Source organism: Archocentrus centrarchus, chromosome 18 (genome assembly GCF_007364275.1).
Source record: "Archocentrus centrarchus isolate MPI-CPG fArcCen1 chromosome 18, fArcCen1, whole genome shotgun sequence".
Classification (NCBI taxonomy): domain Eukaryota; kingdom Metazoa; phylum Chordata; class Actinopteri; order Cichliformes; family Cichlidae; genus Archocentrus; species Archocentrus centrarchus.
The window spans coordinates 21,466,692-21,487,667 of record NC_044363.1 but is presented as its reverse complement, the minus strand read 5'-3'; the positions used below and the strand labels follow the sequence as shown (position 1 = coordinate 21,487,667).

The window sequence follows — 20,976 nt, the reverse complement described above, 5'->3', positions numbered from 1 at the left end:
GACTCATATTAAACGATGATAAATTTGTTCCTCAATTTCTATATCAACATCCAAGTCGCAGGACAAATAGTAATGGTTAATATTACAAATCTCATTACACACTGTGAATGCTATACGTATAGATGAGAGCGCAGACTGAACACATACCTCAGGTAACAACGGGATACGCATGTCTTAATGGCAGATGTTATACTCTTATGGTTTCTGTCAAATGCTAAAAAGAGAATTTTAACATTAATACTACCCACTATTATCCAGGTTTCTGTGCCCCTACCGCAGTTAATACAGTCTATCACCTTTTCTGTTTCAGAGGTTTGCTCTACAGAGTCTTTGTTTTCATTTTATCTGATCTCAGATTTTGCAACCTTGCAACATCATAGCAAACCCTGCACTGCGCTTACTTGTGGAACTGGGTTTCATTATCTACTGATATGCATAGACTGTAAATCTGTCTGTATGAGTGTTGTGTTGCATGGCACATCCTGAGGTGTGTGTTCTGTCAGCCACTCTACCTTGCAGCTCCCCCCCCCCCCCCCCCCCCCCCCCCCACTTCCACTCCTAGTAAACCGTCACATTAGCATTTTTATCTCTAGGCTCCCTCAACTCTGAGCAGTCAAATGTCTCCAAGCATTTTTTTTTTTTCAAATTTCTTTTTCCCGCTCTCTATCTCGCTAAGCTTCTAAAATCAGTCCTAGAGCTTGTTTCATGCACAAAGAAGGTTACTCGACCTCTGATGTCACACACGTACATGAGTGGAACACGACAAAAAAAATCCATTATATCGTTTATTATTTCTACCAACAAGCAACTTTTGAATGTACCTGCACTCATTCGGTAATGCACTAAGCTAGGAATGGATATTTCAACAAGGTAATTGAACCCAAAGAGCAATAGCCACTTGACTATTAGACCTACAGGCTCACTGACATTTGACTGGTCGTCCTTCAACAAGCCTTTGACATCATGGGATTTCATCTAAGATATGCAAATGTTTTTTCAGTCCTTAAATGCCACCCCATTTATTTTTGTGAGCATGTCAACGTAATTGTTTATGTACCATTCCAAACCAACATTTAATCATACCGATTGGTATAAAAAGGCACAATTGCATATTTGCATTCACTCTCATTTTTTTTTTTTTTTTTTTTTTTTTTATTTTTTTTTTTTTTTTTTTTTGTTTTTTCAGAAGCACTCTAAATATACAAAGTGGCACCAGATAAAGAAAAAACACATAGTATACTGTCATGATCATTTCCACGGTTTTGACGGTTATTGTGTAGCAAATCACTGTATGAGTTTAAAAAAAAAAAAAAGCAAACACAAGATAAAGATTTAAAAAAAATAAAAATAAATAAATCACAACCTTACAGTACAAAGCTGATGAAAAAGAAACACATGAAAGGTTTGGGTTTGTGTTGTGATATGAGATGAAACAATGATGAAATTAAGAAAAATGTATGGGAAAAAAAAAAATCAACAGCATAGTCCAAATTGATGTTCTACATTGTATTACACAACTCATGGGTTTAGGTATAACAAAAGCGAGCAAAAAGATGAACTTCTATGTTTACAGGGATAACATTTTTTTTTTTTGTACATTTCGTTTTACAGTTTTTTTTTCTTCTTCCTTCTCAGTAAGTGAAGTAAGTTCCCATTAAACGTGCAGTTAAAAAGTAATTATTTATGTATACAGTTGATAAGTATAGGAGCACTTTCTTTCAAACAACAAGTAGTACTTACAGACTATAGATTGCCGGAATGCAAGAAAAAGCATCTCCGGTCAAACCAAAGGGGTTTTGCTAACATACAAAAAGTTCCATTGCATCTTTTGCTTTATTACAGTCATGAGATTTTGCACCTCTGGAGCTGCAAAAAAAAACCAAAAAAAAAAACAAAGAAAAGAAAAGAAAAAGTCACTGGAGACAGGGAGGCACAACATCTCAACATTGTTATGTGTCTGTGTGTAAGTGTTCATAAAGCATCAGCTCTGAGGGTGGAATGGATGTTTTGTTGAGACATCACATTCTTATCATTCAAGCTCAAACCTTCATTAAAAACAAAATTCTTCTTGTACTGTATACTCAAAGCAAAGTCCTTTCTTTTTTTTGTGTGTGTCTGCGTGTGAAAAGGAAATGCTTCATCCTGCGTGTGAAGCTTTGGTTTCGGTGTGACACCAAATTTTTCAGCATGTAATCCAAAAACCTGCTGGAATCTGCTCATTCAGACGTTGCTTTTTGATTGTTTTTCCATTGAGCTGATTCTTACATTCATGCTCAAAGAGCCATCGCCGTGTACTAAGGAAAGCGACATCTACTACTGCTAAAAAGACTATCAGACAGACGTGTGTGGGTTAATGTCACCTCGAAGGCTTGAGAAGAAGAGAAAGAGAAGTTGATGCTTGTTGGTCACATGTGCATTATGGTATTTATTGCTCAGTCCTATCACACAACAACAACAACAACAACAAAAAAATGAAATAACCATTTCAAAAAAAAAAAAAAAAGCTGTACTTGCAGCTGTTTTAGAACCAACTTGGCCAAACACACTATATACTGCATATCTGGCCAGTACACACATACAGTTTCCATTGAACCTTGACAATTTTAATCTCATGCCACACACTGTGCTTACCCAGGATTTTCAGTGAGTCAGTGTAGCGGTGCCACCGGCCTCAGTTAAACGAATCTGCCTTTTCTGCTTCTGTATATGTGTGTCTGCGTGTGTGTTTGAGAAAAACAGGGTAAGTATCACAACTTTGTATAAATACTAGCATCCCACTAAGGTAATCCGAAATGTACAATTGTGGACACACATGCTGTTCTAGCCAATGCAATTGTAGGTGATGGCTGTAAGATCTTGCATTTATTAGGAGGGTTTGGGTCTCGATCTCGCCAATCAAAAACAAAGAACGAGAGACTGAGGAAAGGTAGCGAGACAAAAGGGAATGAGAGCGGTTAGCACTGTCGCTGCGATCTGATGTTTATGTACAATGAGTGACTCCTGTAAAGAGCGTGCACACTGGTAGGTTAGAGTCAGTCATCAAAAGTTTGTCGTAGTCTACCAGTAGGGTTGTAGTCTAACCAAGGTGTTGTTGCAGCAAACTGCACTGGCTCCCATTTCCATCCACAATTTTCCATATCAAGAGACGACTTAGTATTTAAAGCTTAGTCTTTCCCATCCTTATAAGATTCAAAAGCAGTTGACTTTTGGTCTGCAACGTTTATCACAAACAGTAAAGATGACAGAATCCGTGGTCTATATGACACCATGAGACCATTTTTGTCCAATATATTACTTCAGCTGCAGAACATCATGTCCAGACACTGTTGTGAAATAAAAAAAGGCATATCCAGACACACTGTAAAGTCAAAATAGTCTACATGTACAGCTTTGTTTCTAGAAAAAAAAAAAAAAAAAACATCAACAGAAAAAGAAAAGGTCTCTTTTTGTATAATGTCATCTTCAGGGAATGGGGCCCTTAATGGAAACAGGGGTTAATGCATGCATGTACTGTATGTGTAAAATGAGTTGATTACTGTACAGACTGACTGTCAGGCAGCAGACTGTGTCCTAAGAGCCCGACTCACCAGTAGAACAACCTCACAGAAAGTTATCAGTGCCCTCCTCAGTTTTTCCTCCTCCTCCTCCTTTCGTCCAGGTCATGGCCGGAATTAGCACTTTAAAAATGGTGACTATGTTTATATATCCACATAGATTTTTCATTAAGGAGCTGTCGTAAAAGTCTTTGGAGAAAGTTTAGTCCTACCTTGCATGGAACAAGGCTGGCTAAAAGCTTCTAGAGCTGTAATGGTGGTGGGTAAGCAGCTATGCTTATTGTTGTGTTTGAATGCCACATGTTGTGACACGTGAAGTGCGTCTAGCCCTTCCAGCTCACAGATACACCTCCCGTCGCGTCAGAGTACCACAGGATGTGGGCTTGTACTCCCCAGTGGGTGCAAGGGGGATCTCCTCAGTGGGGTGGCCCAGCACCTCCTCCCCGGCTCCTGGCGAGCCATAGGAAGGCGAGCCAAAGGCCTCATAGGAGGAGGAGGAGGAGGCCATCTTCTTGTTGAGCAGGTTGCGATTGCGGTCACCCATCATGTGAGCAGCGGTGGGGTCTCCATTGGCCATGGCGGCCATGGCGAGGGTCTCTTGGCTGCCGGGCTGCTCGGCGCTGCTGCTGCCACTGCCATTGCCGCTCATGAAAGTGGAAAGCTTTGGTTGTTGGGGGGTGGTGGTTGACTTGGATGGCCGTCGCTCGGGCGACGTGCGCACAGGCATCCAGCAGGAGTCCGAGTGGCCATACTCGTCACATTCCCGGGTGCACTTGCCAGTCATGGCTACGTCAGGCAAGGGCCGGGAGTCTAAAAGAAGCAGAAGAGAAAACACAAAAGTAAATGACAGTGTTGGTTTCACTAAAGTGGGATATTTAATGCTAAGCTAACAATGGTAATGGTACACTTGCCTGCCACTAAGTGTTTGTTTGTGGTATGTGTTACATGACTTGGCTATTATGAATTCCTTCATTCGATGCGTGAATCTGTTAAGTTTTCCCTAATGAGGTCATCAACGCATCTGAATGTTAATGGAGAAAGTAGAAAACAATAAAAACTGGTCACGATGGTTACCAGGCACCCACTTCTAGGGCTAATACAGGTTCCAATTTTTATCACTAGTGAATCCATTAAAGCTTTTCCAGAGAAAGGCCGTTCTCGTTTTCATGCAGAACCCATACCACATGACAGAAAAAAGTAACAAAAAACAAAGAAGACTCCACTGGTACGACAACAGCCCCAAACTAAAAAAAAAAACAGTGGCATGAATCAGAGTTGAAATAATGTCATGCTTCAAAACGCGCTTGCCTTGAGAGGGGAAGGGAAGAGAGGGGACCAGCAATGAAGATAGAAGGCAAGAGGTCAGTTTGTACTTTTGTGTTTAGGATGCACAATTAGGTCTGCTCTGTGCGTGTCTCTAATAATCGTGCGGGTGAGAATGTTTGTGAGAAGAGAGCACCAACAACTCCCTGTTTTCTTATTTTGGTGATTGGCAGACCGTAATCACGTTCTGATCTAAGTAGCTTAGTAGCTTTGCGTGGCTCAGGCGCTCTGATATCCTCTTAAATTCCATAATAGGAGTCTTAACCAATTGCCTAGTAGGGCGCTGGCCTCAGATTAACTACGTCTACTGTATTACTGTAGAAAGCAAATTATGTGCTTACAGTGCTAAATCAGAACAACAGGTTTGACAGATACCCTTCTGATAATGACTACTGTCAGACAGTGAACTATGTGAAATATTTAACCCAAATGCAACTCAAAGCTAATGAATTGGTTCAATATGAGACCAAAACTGTAAGGAAGGAAGAAAAGCAGGAGTCTGCTCCACAGCCCACAGTGCCAAAGTTAATACAAGTGCCAGTGTTACTGAGATGCTATGTTAGATGTAATTTATTCATGACCTGATGGAAAGTATGGAAACCTAAAAATCAAGCAAAAGCGAAGGTGAGTGCAAACCAAGCCAAGCATGCCTTTGCCTATAATAAAAACAACAACAAGAACAGCAAAAAGAAAAGAAAAGAAAGAAAAGAGTTTGGACCATGGCTTACTTTTAATGCTCTTTTTCTCCTGTAAAAGAAAAAGAAAATAGAATAGAAATCAATCTTTATGTCTTTATGTCACTTATTTATATATAATATATATATGTACTGCATGAGAAACCTTGAGCAGCCTTCAAGCTGTAACTGAAAGACACACTGACAGCAGCAGAAAAAAGTTTTATGCAGTGCAGACACATGACTGAGGACAGAATGCAGCCGAGACAAGGACAGCGAAGAAAGGGGAGACAGATAACACAGAATGAGGGTCTTCTAAAGTCCCGCTGATCTGGTTTTCAACTCATCAAATGACTCACTTATTTCACTATGAAATTTGCCTTTCAGCAAAGCATTTGATAGTACTGTAGTAGATAGTAGAGTGCCATTCCTATGCTCTCAGAAACTCATCTCTGTTAAAAAAAAAAAAAAACTGTTGCAGTCTATTTTCGTGTCGACATCAGCTGTAAAATGCTAGTCAATATATAGACAATGGCTCAGAGTGTAACTGCCGCTCAGTAATACAAAACAAATAACCAAATAAAACAAAGGGCTCAAAATACAAGTATTTGTGCTTAATGATTTGTAAATAGCTAAACGAATTAGAAGAATGGTGTGAAAATAAAAAGTGGAATGGATGCGACTGCAATCACGGTTTACATGGTAGCTGATGTGATGAAAATGATAACTGTGGCTCTGGATCGCAGCGTGTTTTCTTCCTCCTTTTCTCTGCCTCAAACACAGCTATCAAGGAGACAAGCGGATACCAGGTACTGATTGTCTAGCTCATTTACACACAGGATTGAGCCATCAGGCTACCCACAATGCACAGCAGGTCTCCAGGGGCCCCTTCGTGGCCTGCTCCTGAATGCTCATCCAATTGGCTCCTCACCCCAGTCACATTCAGGCAAACTAGTATAAAAAAAACCTCCCAAAAAAAAAACCCAGCAGGGACGACCTCTTGCTACCTCCAGCTCTCACGGGTAAGCAGCCAAGCTTCGGCATCACATCTCTGCCGCCCCGCACAGCGAGATGCTGAGGTGGTTAGCCGGCGCTCTGTGTGTTGTGCACGCTGAAAGGAGGCTGATTTTCTAGCCGCGGTCCACTGACTCTGCAGGCTTGCTAAAAATGAAGACATTTCCGACTGAGCTAATGAATTAGGCTGCTATATCAAAGAAAAAAATGCTTTTTCTTCTTCTTTCTTTCACTCTTTAAGAGCGTAACCTCCCCCCCGAGGTTAGGCCATCAATATGAAACCACTTAAATCCATCTGTCCTTTAGCTTTGGACAAATAAGTGCGCCGGAGCCGGCTTCAGCCCACAGCAGTGCATTCACCTACTGGCTGTGGCAATGCTAAATTAAATTTAATGTCTGACATCAGATTGTTTATTTATTTGAGCGGGAAGGCAAAGAAACAGTACGACTTCAATTTCACCATTTATATGCTGGGTCAGTTGATTCCTACTTACTCTATATCTAAGGATGCAAAAACTAAATGATGAAAGCGAACATTAAAATGTATCTGAAAAAAATATATATTATATAATTGTTTCAGTGGAGAGGACACACAGTGTTGCTTCCATACACAGGCACTGGCCCTTTCAACAGCCAATTCAGAAACGAGGACGTATAAAATATCTTCAGAGAAAAGCCCTTGAGCGCACACAGTAGAGTCGCAGACTTTTGTTACATATTCACAAACATCCCGCGAGCCCACGCTGCTGACCACAATACAACACAATGCAAGTGGGTCAGACGTGCCGTGATAAAAAGCCTCGCTGCGACACTGAGAGCCAAACAAGGAAGCCTCTCCACCCCGGGTTACATCCCAAAGGGCTCAGACCTTTTTTTTTTATGTGGGGTTCCAGAGCTTGAAAACAGTGGCATAGTGTGGGTGCCTGCTCTCTACATCGCTGGAAGACAAGAACTTGCAGCCAAGCGGAGGCTGGTCTGCTAATAATGGCCCACGACGCAAGCCATTAGGCCTCTTTTACATTCACTCAAAAGAGGCTTCTGAAAGACGAAGGGAGGAGTGGCGATAATGACTCAGGGATTGACGAGAGTCAGAACAGGACAAAAGCCGTGATGATTACCCACCGAGATGCCTCTGTACGACAGCGCTCTGAGATGTCAGCGCCTCATTCTATGCACACATTTTAAAGAGTGTAAAAAGAAGACCTTCTTCAGTTGTGCGAGAAAGCAGGCTGAAAGTGGGCCAGCGGCTGCGCTCGCTGAGCTGTGGCTTTTCTTAGTGGACTTTAGTCAGCCACCCCCATCAGCTGACTAGCTTACACTTTGGGTATTTCAAAGAGCCTCCACTGCTTGGGTACAGTAGCAATTTGATGCGGTGTCTTTAGCGCTTGCTAAGATGTTGCAGTGGTAGTAAAAAAAAATATGGAGCATCAGACTGTTACTGCTTCTGGGCATTTGCACACACTTTATAGATTACAGTTTCTTGTGCTGTACAGTACTGTACAGCACGTTTTCGCTATAGCATGTCAGCAAGTTCACGTGCCGGTCTGCGTTTGATCGCCAGCCTAATTTTTTTTAATCACTGCAACACTTTCTGAGACTCTTCTTTTTGCTTTCTCATTTCTGGCCAGCAGATTCAACCCAAAAAGCTAAGCAAGGGGTAGAGGAACTAGATGGATTAAGGGGGAAAAAAAAAAGAAACAAAGAGAAGAGGAAATAAAACAGAGATGATGCGCCTCCCTGCATTTTTTTTTTTTCTCTGTATGTGTATCTACTCCGTGGCTTTGACAGACATTGCACTTGGCTAGATAGCAGATAGGGGTCAGAGCAGAAAAGGAGGAGAATGAGGCATGAGGGAGAAGACGTACACAGGCATGATGTAGAGACTGAGGGACAGGCAGAAAGAGAATAAAGGACGGAGAGACTGTGTGTGCTGAGTATAGCAGGGTCGGGGCATGGGAAAAGGAAAACAGCAGACTGACTGGAGAAGACAGCATGGCTGCCTCTGGGCCGTCACAGGCCAAACACGCTGCCAAAGAGAGCAGTTCAGAGGAGAGCAGAGAAGGGGAGACAGGGGGAGACAGGGGGAGATGAGAAAGAATTGAGGACATTAGCAAAGACAGGATGAGGAGATAGGAGGAGAAAAAGACAGGGCAGAAGAATAAAATAGAATATGAACTGCACTATAAATAATTCCTGGTATGCCACTCCATGTCCACTCTAGCATGCGCACATTAACTTATCAATCCAGATCTTAAATTAGCCTGTTTAAAGCTTCAAACTATTCCTCCAAACAATGAGATCCTGTGTGCAGCCAGAGGCAAGACGCCACTCACTTCTCTTCTAAATCAGTCTGATATGCTTCCATCTCATTCCCTTTATTAAGAAGGCTAAAAAAAAATAAGCCTTTAACCTCCCAAATGCCATTTACACCAATCCACATGATTTCAATTTTTCAATTAAGACAAGAAAAGAGAAAGACGTCAGGGCTTGGGTAGAGCAGCATGAATAAGGTGTCTGTGTGTGAACAGCCAGTGTAGCTTAGACATGAGGGTTACTGCCCTTTAGTCCTCATAAAGGCCTCCCTGTATTGACATGACTATTTTGCACAGCAGCGCAATCGCAGTCTACAGTGACAGTGTACATGTGTCACTGGAGCATCTTTTACAAATACTCGGGTATCTGTGCGAAAAATACAAAAAGGAGACAAATGAAAAGAGATACGAGGAGACAAAAACTGGAACAAAAGGAGCCTAAGTTAGAGAAGAAGCTCGAGCCAAAAACAACACCAAAGAGAGCTAGCATTCTCCCCACAGTTGCTCAGCAGTCGTCTTTCTTGTTTCCCTCTCTCTACTCGTTCGCGCCTCTAATAGGGTCCCGTTTAATTAGCTGAAAACTTGCCGACTAATTATGGCACAGAGCAAGTCTCTGTGTTTGGCGGTCTCACTTTTGCAGGGCCCCTGTGGCACTGCCTTGAAGCTGAGAGGTCCTCGGCATCAAAGACAGACAGGCAGACAGCTCGGGCTGCAGATACACGCGCAGACACAACTAAAGGTGGCTTGGGGGAATAAAAGGACGGAAACGGGAGGAAAAGAAGAAAGCGAGAGCGGTCTAAAAGGAGAAAATAAGGTGAGGGAGGAAATGTTCCTGAGCGAAAGGAGCGGCGAGAAAAAGAATAGGTGCTAAATTATTAACGCGGCGACGGCAAGTTCAGACAGAACAATATCCACAGGAAAAAGCGATATTTGTCTTTCTCTTGCTGAGATGTTTGCCAGACAATTAAGGAGGGATGGAAGATAAGCAGTGGTGCAGGGGAAAATGAGAACAAAAAGGGAAGTCCTAGGGAGTAATGACCTTTGAGAACCCGAGACATGGTGCGCACCGCTAGCAGCAGCATTAATTGATGGCATTAACATCAACAGTGGATTTCTTTTCAGCGACATCTAACCCCCAGTTAAAATCTTGTAAGTAGGAGGCCGCGTGGATCGAAAGAGCATAAAATAACAAATTTTCCATCCTGTAATTACTGTTCTAGAAATAACTATTAGTGTTATTAGTACTTTTATGCAAGTCGAGCTCTCTTCATGAGTCTTCTTGACCCACATTTGCCCTTTTCTTCATAAGCGACATCTTTCCGTGTCGCGGCAACCTTTCTGCTTTAGCTGTGCTGCTCCTGCGCCAGCTGGAGGGACGCTGTTGAATGTGGCAGCAGGTGATCTATTCTGCACTTCACGAGCCTCTTGAAGTATTTACTACCTGGCAAGTGCAACGGAAGGAATATTCTGGAAACACCCGCCGCCACCATCATCACCAGGCCTCGAGAGGTGCAAGACCGGCTTGAGGAGGAGCTAACAGTAAGAGGGAGAGTGAGTGAGAGAAAACATACACTTGAACCTAAACATAAAACTCTGAGGGGGTTTCGTAATGAGCTGTAACCTCCTTTTTCCTAATTTCCCTAGATACCTAACCTCTGTGGTAAACAACATAAACATTAAAAAAAAAAACACACACACACACACACACACACAAATCACGTCATCCAGAACTCATAGGAGGATTTTTCTGGGTCACTGCATAGACAGGTAGATGATGTCATCGCTTCCATTTCGTTAATGCTGCAACCTGCAGTCTATACACTAACAAGCATTACAATAATGCTGCGAGTATGGGTATGGGTATGATATGGCTGCTTTTCTCTTTCAGCAGGGTCAATACTCTTTCTGGAATAATGAATGTACTGCAGCTTGCTCCTGAGGTAATTAATTGAGGAGAGATTAACTAGCATAATTTCATTCTGGTGACGATCTCTCAGCCAATTATCAAATGCAGCGCGCGCTCTCCCCTACCCTCCACGCGTGTCCTCCCTCTCCGGGTCTCTACCTCTCTCTGCCCATTTGAACACTCAGCACTCAAAGCCAAAGACCCCCATAAATAAAGTGTCCCAGCATGTCAAGCTCCCTCATTCATCTTGCGAGCATAGCCTTTTGCCAGTGCGCACACAAGCACAGGCAAAGCCTCTTGTACAGCAGGTGGTTGTCATGTTTGCTGGAAGCATATTCTCTCGCTGTCTCTCTCAGGTAAAAGCATAAATGTAGACGCAACAAACTGTGTCATTTGTGCACTTCCGACCCAACTATCTATAAGGAGAAGAACTGCAAGATGATGTGGCGAGGAGAGGAGGGTAGTGACTCATCCACGCTCCTAATAAGACTGATGATGCTGGCTTCCTGCCATACACATACATACACACACACACACGCACACACATACACACACTCACACAAGTCTACTGAAACAACTCAGAAAGCTTCCTATCTTTTGAGTTTCCACAGATTCTTAAAACAAGGGGATTTTCTCATCGGACTTTCATATTATCACTGTAGCATAACAATTATAATCACCTTTACAAGCTGCGACTCACACATTTTTATATGCAATTGCTTTATGCTTGAAAAACACCCAATTACAATATAAAATAAAGTACTGTTTTAACCCCCCACACCCCGTTTATGTGTCTTTTCTACAGCGTGCTACTCTCAGCTTATACAGAATACTCTGGAAGCCCCATAAGGATTAGAATTAGCTGCTCTGCCATGGTGCACACATGCATCGCTGCTAGCAACCAATAAAACAACATGGCAGCCTGGGCTCAGTGTCGCTCCGCGCAGACGCTGTTGCAAACTTCACAGTGCTGCATGCACGAAGCGTTACAGTGTGTCGACGTTTGGCCGCAGACAAGAAGACAAGCACAGCGTATTTGACTGACAGGACGAACGAAAATAGGAGGCCTTGCAACTGTGAGAGTGTAAGTGAAGGGTTAATGAGTTAAAAATGTGTGTTTTTTTTATTGTTTACTATTTCTGTAAATTCTCCTCTCTTGCATACACACTTATATGCCATCTACCCCTCTCTCTCTCGCTCTCTCTTTTTCTCTCTCCAGTCTTTAGAAAAAGAAGTGTCATTGCTTCTGCTCCACTGTTACTCTTATCACACACTCCCAGGCACACTCACACAATAGCCTGTTTTACACCATTAAATGGTTATTTGTCAAAATACAATTTCAATTAAATCCTCCCTAAAAAAATTTTTTTAAAAAGAAGAAGGAAAAAAAAATGTGTGATTTGTGCTTTTTTTTTTTTTTACTTAGTGAATGTACTAATAAAAGAAAACATCTAAGTCATGGGGGTTTTTATGGACATACTGTAAGTCTACATGGAGAAAGAGCTGCAAATTATAAGCAGGGTGATGCTCAGAAGATGGGGTCATTTGAAAAAAAAGAAAAAAACATATGAAAGGAATTGTGGTGGTGGGGGTGGGGGGGTGGGGTTGTTATCTGATACGGGTAAAACGAATGGAGACTACGCAGAACATATTTCATGTTCAGCACACAGTCAACGCTAAGCTGTGCATTCTGTAAGACAGTACAATATTACACCACTTGGCAAAGACGCTCGCATGTTAGCAGCAAATTTGCATCAGAATTTCATTATTTATGCTGTTTACTGGAAAGATTCAGTGTGACCCACATATCTCAGATTGTGTTTATGCATTGCATAATATTTATTTCAAAAATAAATGACCCAACAAACCTATTTGGAACAGCAAACAAAAACCCCGCAAAAAAAACACATACATGTAAGTGTCCTCCCAATGTAATCTCCACACGAAACGTCTAAAACAAAGGCTCCACTTGTAATAAGTAATTAGCGGCGGCAGGCAAGCTAGTTAGCTTGTGAGTCAGCCAAATAACACCTACTATCTACCATTCTTGTCATCCTGTGTGTGGTAATTAGCTCTCAGCTGCTAGCACATTCTAGGCCAGAGTGAGCTGGGCATGGTGAGTCACCACCTTAATGGAAAGCTAGTGGTAGAAATGTGGAGGGGGTAATTATGCTGACCTAAAGGGACAGGCTTTCAGTTTTTCACCATGCAGGCTCATAAACAGGCAAAGTGAGCTCCACTCCGGGGCAGGAAAGGCAAATTATCCGGGGCCTGCGTTTCCCAGAGGGATTTGTTTTCTGTGTTTCAGCAGGTCCTGAAAACATGATGGACTTTTGTGTTTCCTGTAAAAACTCTGAGGGGAAACAGAGCTGACCAAGTTCTGCTGATTTAAGGAGGATTAAAAGTTGCATTTGTTTTTGGAAGTTGCGCCTACTGCCGAGCATAATTTTGAGAGGGTTGTGATAACTGTGCAAATCAAACTAATGGCAGATTTGAAATTTACTACTTTAAAATAAAGATTGCAAAATGATATTATAATGACATCTGATTGGATGGGACACATGTTGCTGTGCCCCTAAGATCTCATCTTTTAAAAAAATCTTTGGGTGGTTTTATGTAAATTTTGGCTATTTTTCCTTTCCCTCATCTTAGACTATTAAGCTATGTGAATGTACCAACGCTACAAGACATAGTCATACACTTTAATGACCTGGAACACCAAACAACCGATCAGACAGATTTTGGAGAATTTCCCCCGCAGAGCAGACAGAACACCTACTGGGAAGGTTAAAAAACAAACTGCAACAAATGGCTGTGCACAGTGCAGCCCCTGATGAAAGTGCTAAAAGGATGTGCCAGTCAGCAAATAGGTTCTCCAGCACCTTTTTAATGTATCCTTGAGTCTGTCCAGGGTGCCTCTGCTGTGTAAAACCTCCCGCAGTGTTTGAGTGTTCAAGAATGAAAGCAAAGGCTTCAGTGACAAGCATTAAGGCCTCATCCTAGACTATGCCAGAATTCTAGTGAAAAGGTCTTAATAAGCCACATCTGCGTGCTGCTCATAAGTACAAAACATATCAAGACATATCCAGATATGCCGTGCAGTGACAAAAAGTCACTCATTTCAACAGAAGAGCTCAGTGGGAATGGAAAGCTTTGATTTCTTGAGTGCCTTAAACACTCTCCATCCACTCTTGCTCAGGCAGAAGCTCACAGCGATACAACCTGATAACGCAAAGGTGTCCTGGATTATAGACTATCTCACAGATAGGCCACAGTTTGTTCCCTTCTGCAGCAATATATTGGATTTGCTACTGCAGTGAGGCATCGTGCTGTCACCTTCCTTATTCACTCTCTATCTTTTGACTTGAGACTCAACTGTGGGTCACACCACCTCCAGATTTCGGTGCATCCAAAAAAGAGGAGGGATGGTGGGGCTGGTTGAGATATCTGTTGCATGTGAATATTTGGGATTTATAAAGGGCTGACAAATCGTTTAAGTTCAGGGTAGTCAAACATAAGGCCGGGGGGAGCCAGAATCAGCCCGGCAAAGACTCCAATCTGGCCCCACTGGACAGGTTTGGAAAACATGAAGGAAGGCATACATTTTTGACTTTTTACAGTTTTATCTTTATCGATAACAACCTCCCACATGACCATTCATGCACATTCAACATGCAACATAATAACTAGTTAATAGATTAAAAAAAAAAAAAATCAGTTTTTTTTTTTTTAGGGGGGTGGGGGGGGGTTGTTTTGTTATTTTACAACTGATATACAGTAAACAATAAATAAAGAAAAATTTAATAATAAAAAATAGGACATTTTCTGTGACAGGACATTCAATGAGCTAAGAAAACTTTTTTTACACGTTTATTTCTTACAATTTAAGCTCAGAGAGTCACGCTGACAGATTTCTTTCATTTATTACAGCAGCATTTCTTTATCATGAAGAAAAAAAAATACTGAGCTGTCCTCTTGAGACTGCACTTCTTTTTCTTATATTAAGATATCTCAAAGATTAAATGTGTAATTAAGCTTCTTTGCACTGACAGAAAGGGGACTTTCACTGGGCTGGCCCACTTCAAATCAAAGTGGGCTGTATCTGGCCCCCCATGTAAAATGAGTTTGACATCTCTGGTTTAGATGAATGAGGCACGGTGACACCTGTCCTCCTGGAGTTCTCACTGATCAGTACAGCACACGCCTGTATGATATTATTCTTTGTAACTTTTTTTAATTTGAAATGCAACATACATTACTAAAACTCACAGCTTGCATGTGTCGCATGAAAGCTGTGTGTGCATTACCCATGTCTTCGAGGTTTTGCATGTTGGATCAAATTATTCAGAAGGAAGAAGTAAGGCATCAATCCAGACATTTCTACCCCTTTGCTTTGCTTCACCAGCCGAGGGGGTGTGTGTGTCAGTAACAGTGGCACACACCACATTTTAAACTTTCATCATCACATTTTTTTGTTTTTCAGTGCCACAGGGAGACAATAAGGTTTCTTCTTAGTCATCACTCAAAAGTTGCTTTCCATCCTTGAACCTCCAAATCTATTTGCAAGTACAAGTGACACATTAACATTTGCGCGCTTCACAGTGACGAATGAGAAACGGCTCAGAACCGGAAGTGAAACCGGCTCTGGGTTCGCGTCACTAACCGTGGCCTGCTTTGAACTCACAGTGCGCACCCTTTTTAACTGGCCAGTTTAGCAATATTGAAATACAGTGCCACAGCTGGAGCCATACACAGTGTATTATTTAAAGCACCAGGGGCCCAATTTGTCACTCTGGCGGGCTCATCACAGGCGAACATCCTTTATGAAATGCACTTTTCACGCTGCCTGTCAGAGGGATCAAAGCAGCATCAGCCTTGGCTGTTTCTCCCTCTTCAGATTCTTTGCTCTGATTCCCACTGACAAAATGAGTCAATTTAAAGCAAATGGATCCCCTATCAAAATAACGAGTGTGTGAGATAGAAAGATAGCGAGTAAGGCAATAATTTTGTAGGTAGATGAAGTCCGGACAGGTGGGCGGCCACTCTCATACTCAGTGTCTCTTGCGCTGACTGAAAATTGTTGGATGTGAGATAGAAATGCCATTATTATATAAGGGTGGGAGCGTTTTTCAGCTGAACAGAGTAAATGGTCACACATTTAGTGTATGATAGAAACCATTTAGTTTCTCAGCTGTTTCTATAGAAGCCACATTACAGACACTGATCAGCCAGAGCATTAAAACCACTGACACATAAAGCGAATAAAATCAAACGTCATATTAAAGTGGGCAGCACAGTGGCGTGGTGGTTAGCACTGCTGCCTCACAGCTAGAAGGTCTGGGTTCAAATCTGCATGTTCGCATGTTCTCCCTGTGTCTGCGTGGGTTTCCTCCAAAGAAATACAGTTACTGGGGTGACTCTAAATTGCCATGGTCTCTCTCTGTATTACCCCTGCAACAGGCTGGTGACCCCATGACAGTTGGGATAGGCTCCAGTCCGCCCCCCCGCAACCCTGAACAGGATAAGTGGAAGAGAATGGAAGGATGGTGCAATATTCTGCCAGAAAACTTTGGGATTCACGTACCCCACACACAGTGTGCCAAAAAAAAAAAAAAAAAACACTCAGCAACACAACAAAGAGAGCAAGGTGTTGACCTGCCCTCCAAAATACTCAGTCACTGGCTTATCGAGCAACTCTAAGATTTGCGAGAACAAGCCCAATCCCCCTCGAATGCCTTCAGACACCACAGGAACCTCCTCGAGTCCAGTGTCTGTGGACTAATAGGCAAAAGGTTTGTTTTTTGGCTTTAATGTTTTAATGGCTGATCAGCATTTTGGGTTATATTATCAACATCTTAAAAATACATTTCAATATAATCCTTTTTTAAAAGAAAATAGAGTTGTAAGTGAAATGAGAATGCAATGCAAATGTGATGTAATCATAAGCTTACATTTACTTAAGGACAAGGACAAGCACTGGCTTTAACTAATATTGGTAGCATGGCTTATGTTGTTTGAGCCAGCTGTTTAAAGGACTTTAAGTTTTAAAAGGGTGCTCAACTCTGTATTATTGACAGTCTAAAGCATCTCTTTCAAATATTGCAAAGATAAGTGGTTAGTTCAGTGGGCATTTGGATTTGGACAAAGGTGGGGAGCACTTCAGTGAATACGCAGACCTAGTTATGTTCGAATGATTTGAAAACCTCCCAAATTGGAGCAGACACTGACACTGATATGCAATTATTGAGAACTCCTGTTGATACTTTGTGCAAATATTACTGATTGAGCCTTAAAGAGACATTTGAGAACTGCAAATTAATGCCGGAGAGTTCAAAAGACTTGCGTTCACCTCAGCATTCTGTACCTTATTTTTGGCTCATATTATACTCAATTAAAGTGACATTATATGACACCAAGTCCATAACATAAATTCACTATTGCCTTTTCTCCTCTGCCTTTGAAGCACTGAAAACATGCTTCATTATTCACCCAGCCTGACAGGCCTCTTTCTTTTTTTTTCCCCCCTTCAACCCCCTTTTCCCCAACCACCATGCCTCCCCACCCTCTTTTTAGCAAAGCTCTCGACCAATTGATTTTTCCGCTTTCCTGTGTCTGTCTTTTTTTTTTTCCCGTCCTTGATTCTAATGCTTCTGGGTTGTGGGAAATATTTATTCACATTGATCGACAACAGAGCTGATGGGTCTTTCATGAGCGTCAGAACTCAAACTGTTTTTGTCCCACCGATGTCTCCAAATATCAATCACCAGTGGGAGAAGTGCAGGCTGGATTGCAGATTAGGGCAATAAAGCCCCAGAGGCCAGACTCATTTTCCAACGGCTGAATGGAGAACAGAAAAATATACACCAAACTCCAACAGTCTGACGAGTGATGGAGTGTTTGCGGATTCTGTGATGATTCCTGTGAGCTGTCACTCGTCGGAGACAATGTTTTAAGAGACAAATGGAACTTCTCTAAGAATGATTGAAATACCCGAAGCAAATCCATAGAAGTCTGTCCTGAAGGTGCAGAATTGTTTGGGTGCTATGCATGAGGTGGCACTGAGGGCCAGAGGGAGCATTCTGAAGATAATTCCTGCATCTGCGTGGTCTCCATTAAAAATGCAGCGCCAACAGGATATTTTCTGCATCAAATTTTCATACCATCAAGCAGTCTCGACAGCCCCGTCTCTCACACAGACACGCACTCTCACATAATGATGAAGTTCTTAAAGCTTGTGACTCTCTCCCTACTGCTCTGAATGGAATCGGTATGGATTTTCTATGAAGGACAAAGTCCAAGTACTGTTTCTTGGTTCATCAGCAGCATCAGAGGTATTATTATGGCACCTTTGCTTCTGTTTGTTTTTTTCTTTTTTGTAGAGGCACACCTTCAGCTTTATGTCACTGTTTATTGTCTCTCTTGTATGTGCACATACAGTACTGTGCAAATGCCTTGAGCTACCCTCAGTTAATATTTGGTGTGACCATCTTTATTCTTCAGCACAGTCTGAACTCTCTGAGGCAGCTTTCCTGTCATTTCTTTAAGCAGTCTTCAGGAATAGTTCTCCAGGCTTCTTGAGGGACATTCAAAGCTCTTCTTTGGATGTTGGCTGCCTTTTGTTCTGTTCTCTGTCAAGATGATCCCACTCTGCTTCAATAATGCTGAGGTCTGGGCTCTGGGGAGGTCAGTCCATGCCTGATAGAGTTCCATTGTGTGTTTTTCTATCCAGGTATGCTTTTACTGCACTGGCAGTGTGTTTGGGATCATTGTCATGCTGAAAAATGAAGCTGCTGTCAATCAGATATTTTCCAGATGGTATTACATGGTGGATCAAAATGTGATTGTACTTTTCCGTGTTCATAATTGCATCAGTTCTGACAAGATCTCCAACCCCATTGGCTGAAATGCAGCCCCAAATCATGACAGAGCCTCCGCCATGTTTTACAGATTTCTGTAGACACTCACCGATGTACTGCTCTTCTCACCTCCTCTGTACTGATGACAATTTAAACCAGACCTGAAGAACTATTTCCACCGATTCCCAGTCCGGTTCTTGTGTAACCTGGCATACCTCAGCCTTTTCTCCCTGTTTCCCTTCCTTAAGAATGGCTTCTTGACAGCCAACCTTCCACTGAGACCATTTCTAATGAAGCTTCAGTGAACAGTAGGTGGATCAGCTGAAGGGCCAGATGCATCTCTCAGGTCCCATGTCAAGTCTTTGCTGGATTTTTTCCTATTTCTTTCAGCTACAGCTCCAACATCCAAAAAAACTTTGAAAGACCTCCAGAAAGTCCAGAGAACTATTGTTCAGGACCACTTAAAAAAAAAAAAATTACAAGAATGTAAAGAAATATATAGAAATGAGTGGTGGCTCAAGACTTTTGCACAACACTCTACACATAGTGATAAAAATTATTCCCTGGTGAGGCTTAATTACTACTTTCAAATTATTTGTGAACCTGTACTAGTATTAAGTAACACCTTGTTATTCATATGTAGTGTAGAATATTTGTGCTATATGTAAAATGAGCTGCATTGTAGATTTTAACATTCTTAAGCCCACACATGCTGTACAATCCAATGACATAATATACAGTACCATCAGCAGCCAAGCTAGTAAACACATTATGTCTAATCCTCATGAATATCACGACCTGTGCTGACTCAACTGCTCTTTTCGTATTTTCATATTCATATTCTGCTGTCACATCCGAGGTAAAAGCACATCATTTCAGCAAAATAAAACTCTGCGAATCCCCATTTCACCAATTGCTGAACGCAAGGTCATATGTAAATAGGCTTCGCTTGCAGCAAGGTAGACAGAGGCATCACCATCCGTGTCAGCGTCGTAAAAAAAAAAAAATGGCAAAAGCCTTGTTTGATAAATATGCCTGGTCCACAGTCACTTTCATTCCCTCGGCCTGAGCAAATAATATATGAGGAAATAGAGAGCTCTGGAAGTTTCAGCTCTGTGCACGGGGGCTATGAAGATGTAAGTCTGCTTCACCCTCATTATAAACCCAAGAAGATCACACTCTCATGTTCTCTTGTCATGTGCTGAGACCAGATACTAGCCTGTATTTGGACTCTATTAAAGGCATTATCATGGAGAAAGCTTAAACGAAAGAAGTCACAGGTGTAGTGGCTGCAACATGATATTAAACCAACAGTATTTTAGAGTTATCACTTTCCATGCACACAGCTAGATGATTAAAAAAAAAACAAAAAACCTTCTGATGACTCCTAACTTAATTCTTTCAAAGCTGACAAAGAATTCTCTTTCTATCCAGTTCACTGGATGAAAGATTAGCATTGTCTTTGTCCTGTGATGAATAGAATTCACTAAGGCTAGGACAGAGCAGATGAGACTACGCTAAAGCATATACAAGGAGGACGCAAGTGAGTCATATGAGGCTCTGGAGCCACGAAAGGGCACGCTGTGTTAATACATGATGAGTGAAGGGGGAAAAAAAGTAATAATATGTATTTACTTCCTTTGTTTCCTCTCGAGAGTAGAATAGGAGGGCGATTGTTGAGCTACAGTGGAGTGTGCAGCCAAATTAAGAGAGTGGTAGAGAAAGAGTGAGAGATGCAAGTGTGTATGAGAGAGTGAGAGACACACAGAGAGAGAGAGAGAGAGAGAGAGAGAGACTGGTAATATGCTTGGGAATTTAATAAGGCTCAGCGCTCCTCAATAATATCACCCGCTTCACAGAGTCCTCTGGGAAACATGAAATGTGCCGATAAAGGATGATGCCTCCCTCTGACAAACGGGGTGTGCTGAAAGCGCTGTGGAGAAAAAAAAAAAAAGCTGCCACGTGTCGCCGCAACAGCTAGCGCAGTATGCTAATGTGCCCCAGGCTACACTTTAAAGAATTATTCACTCTCTTCTCCTTCTGCTGCGATTCTCCAAACTTCCCTTCTTTAAGGTCACACATGCTGCACACTTATTCTGACTCCAGCTGAATAAAGTCAGCTTTATTCGCAGCATTGTTAGCGGACATGGGCGGTGGATGCACAACACACACCCCCGCCCACCCCCCACACCACCACCACATCCACGTGTTTGTCTGTTTGTAAAGCCTTTGAAGCTATCCGGCTAATACAGAAGAAACCTCTGATGTGTATTTTCCATTGCTAAGCTTTCTTTTTTTCTGAGAGACTTTCCGCAACATAAGTGAAGCAGGTCACTA

At 42.1% G+C, this 20,976-nt stretch overlaps 1 protein-coding gene across 1 annotated transcript in view; it reads right to left on the bottom strand.

Annotated features, from left to right (window-relative positions):
• Positions 1 to 558: 558 nt before the first annotated feature.
• Positions 559 to 20,976, bottom strand: part of pcdh7b (protocadherin 7b) — a 113,981-nt gene continuing 93,563 nt past the window's right edge. Inside the window, exons 2-3 of the mRNA XM_030754150.1 lie at positions 5,606 to 5,624; positions 559 to 4,364 (exon numbers count right to left, since the gene is read on the bottom strand). Of these exons, the coding sequence (XP_030610010.1) occupies positions 3,892 to 4,364; positions 5,606 to 5,624 (492 nt within the window). The 3' untranslated portion in view covers positions 559 to 3,891. The remainder of the gene's footprint in view (positions 4,365 to 5,605; positions 5,625 to 20,976) is intronic.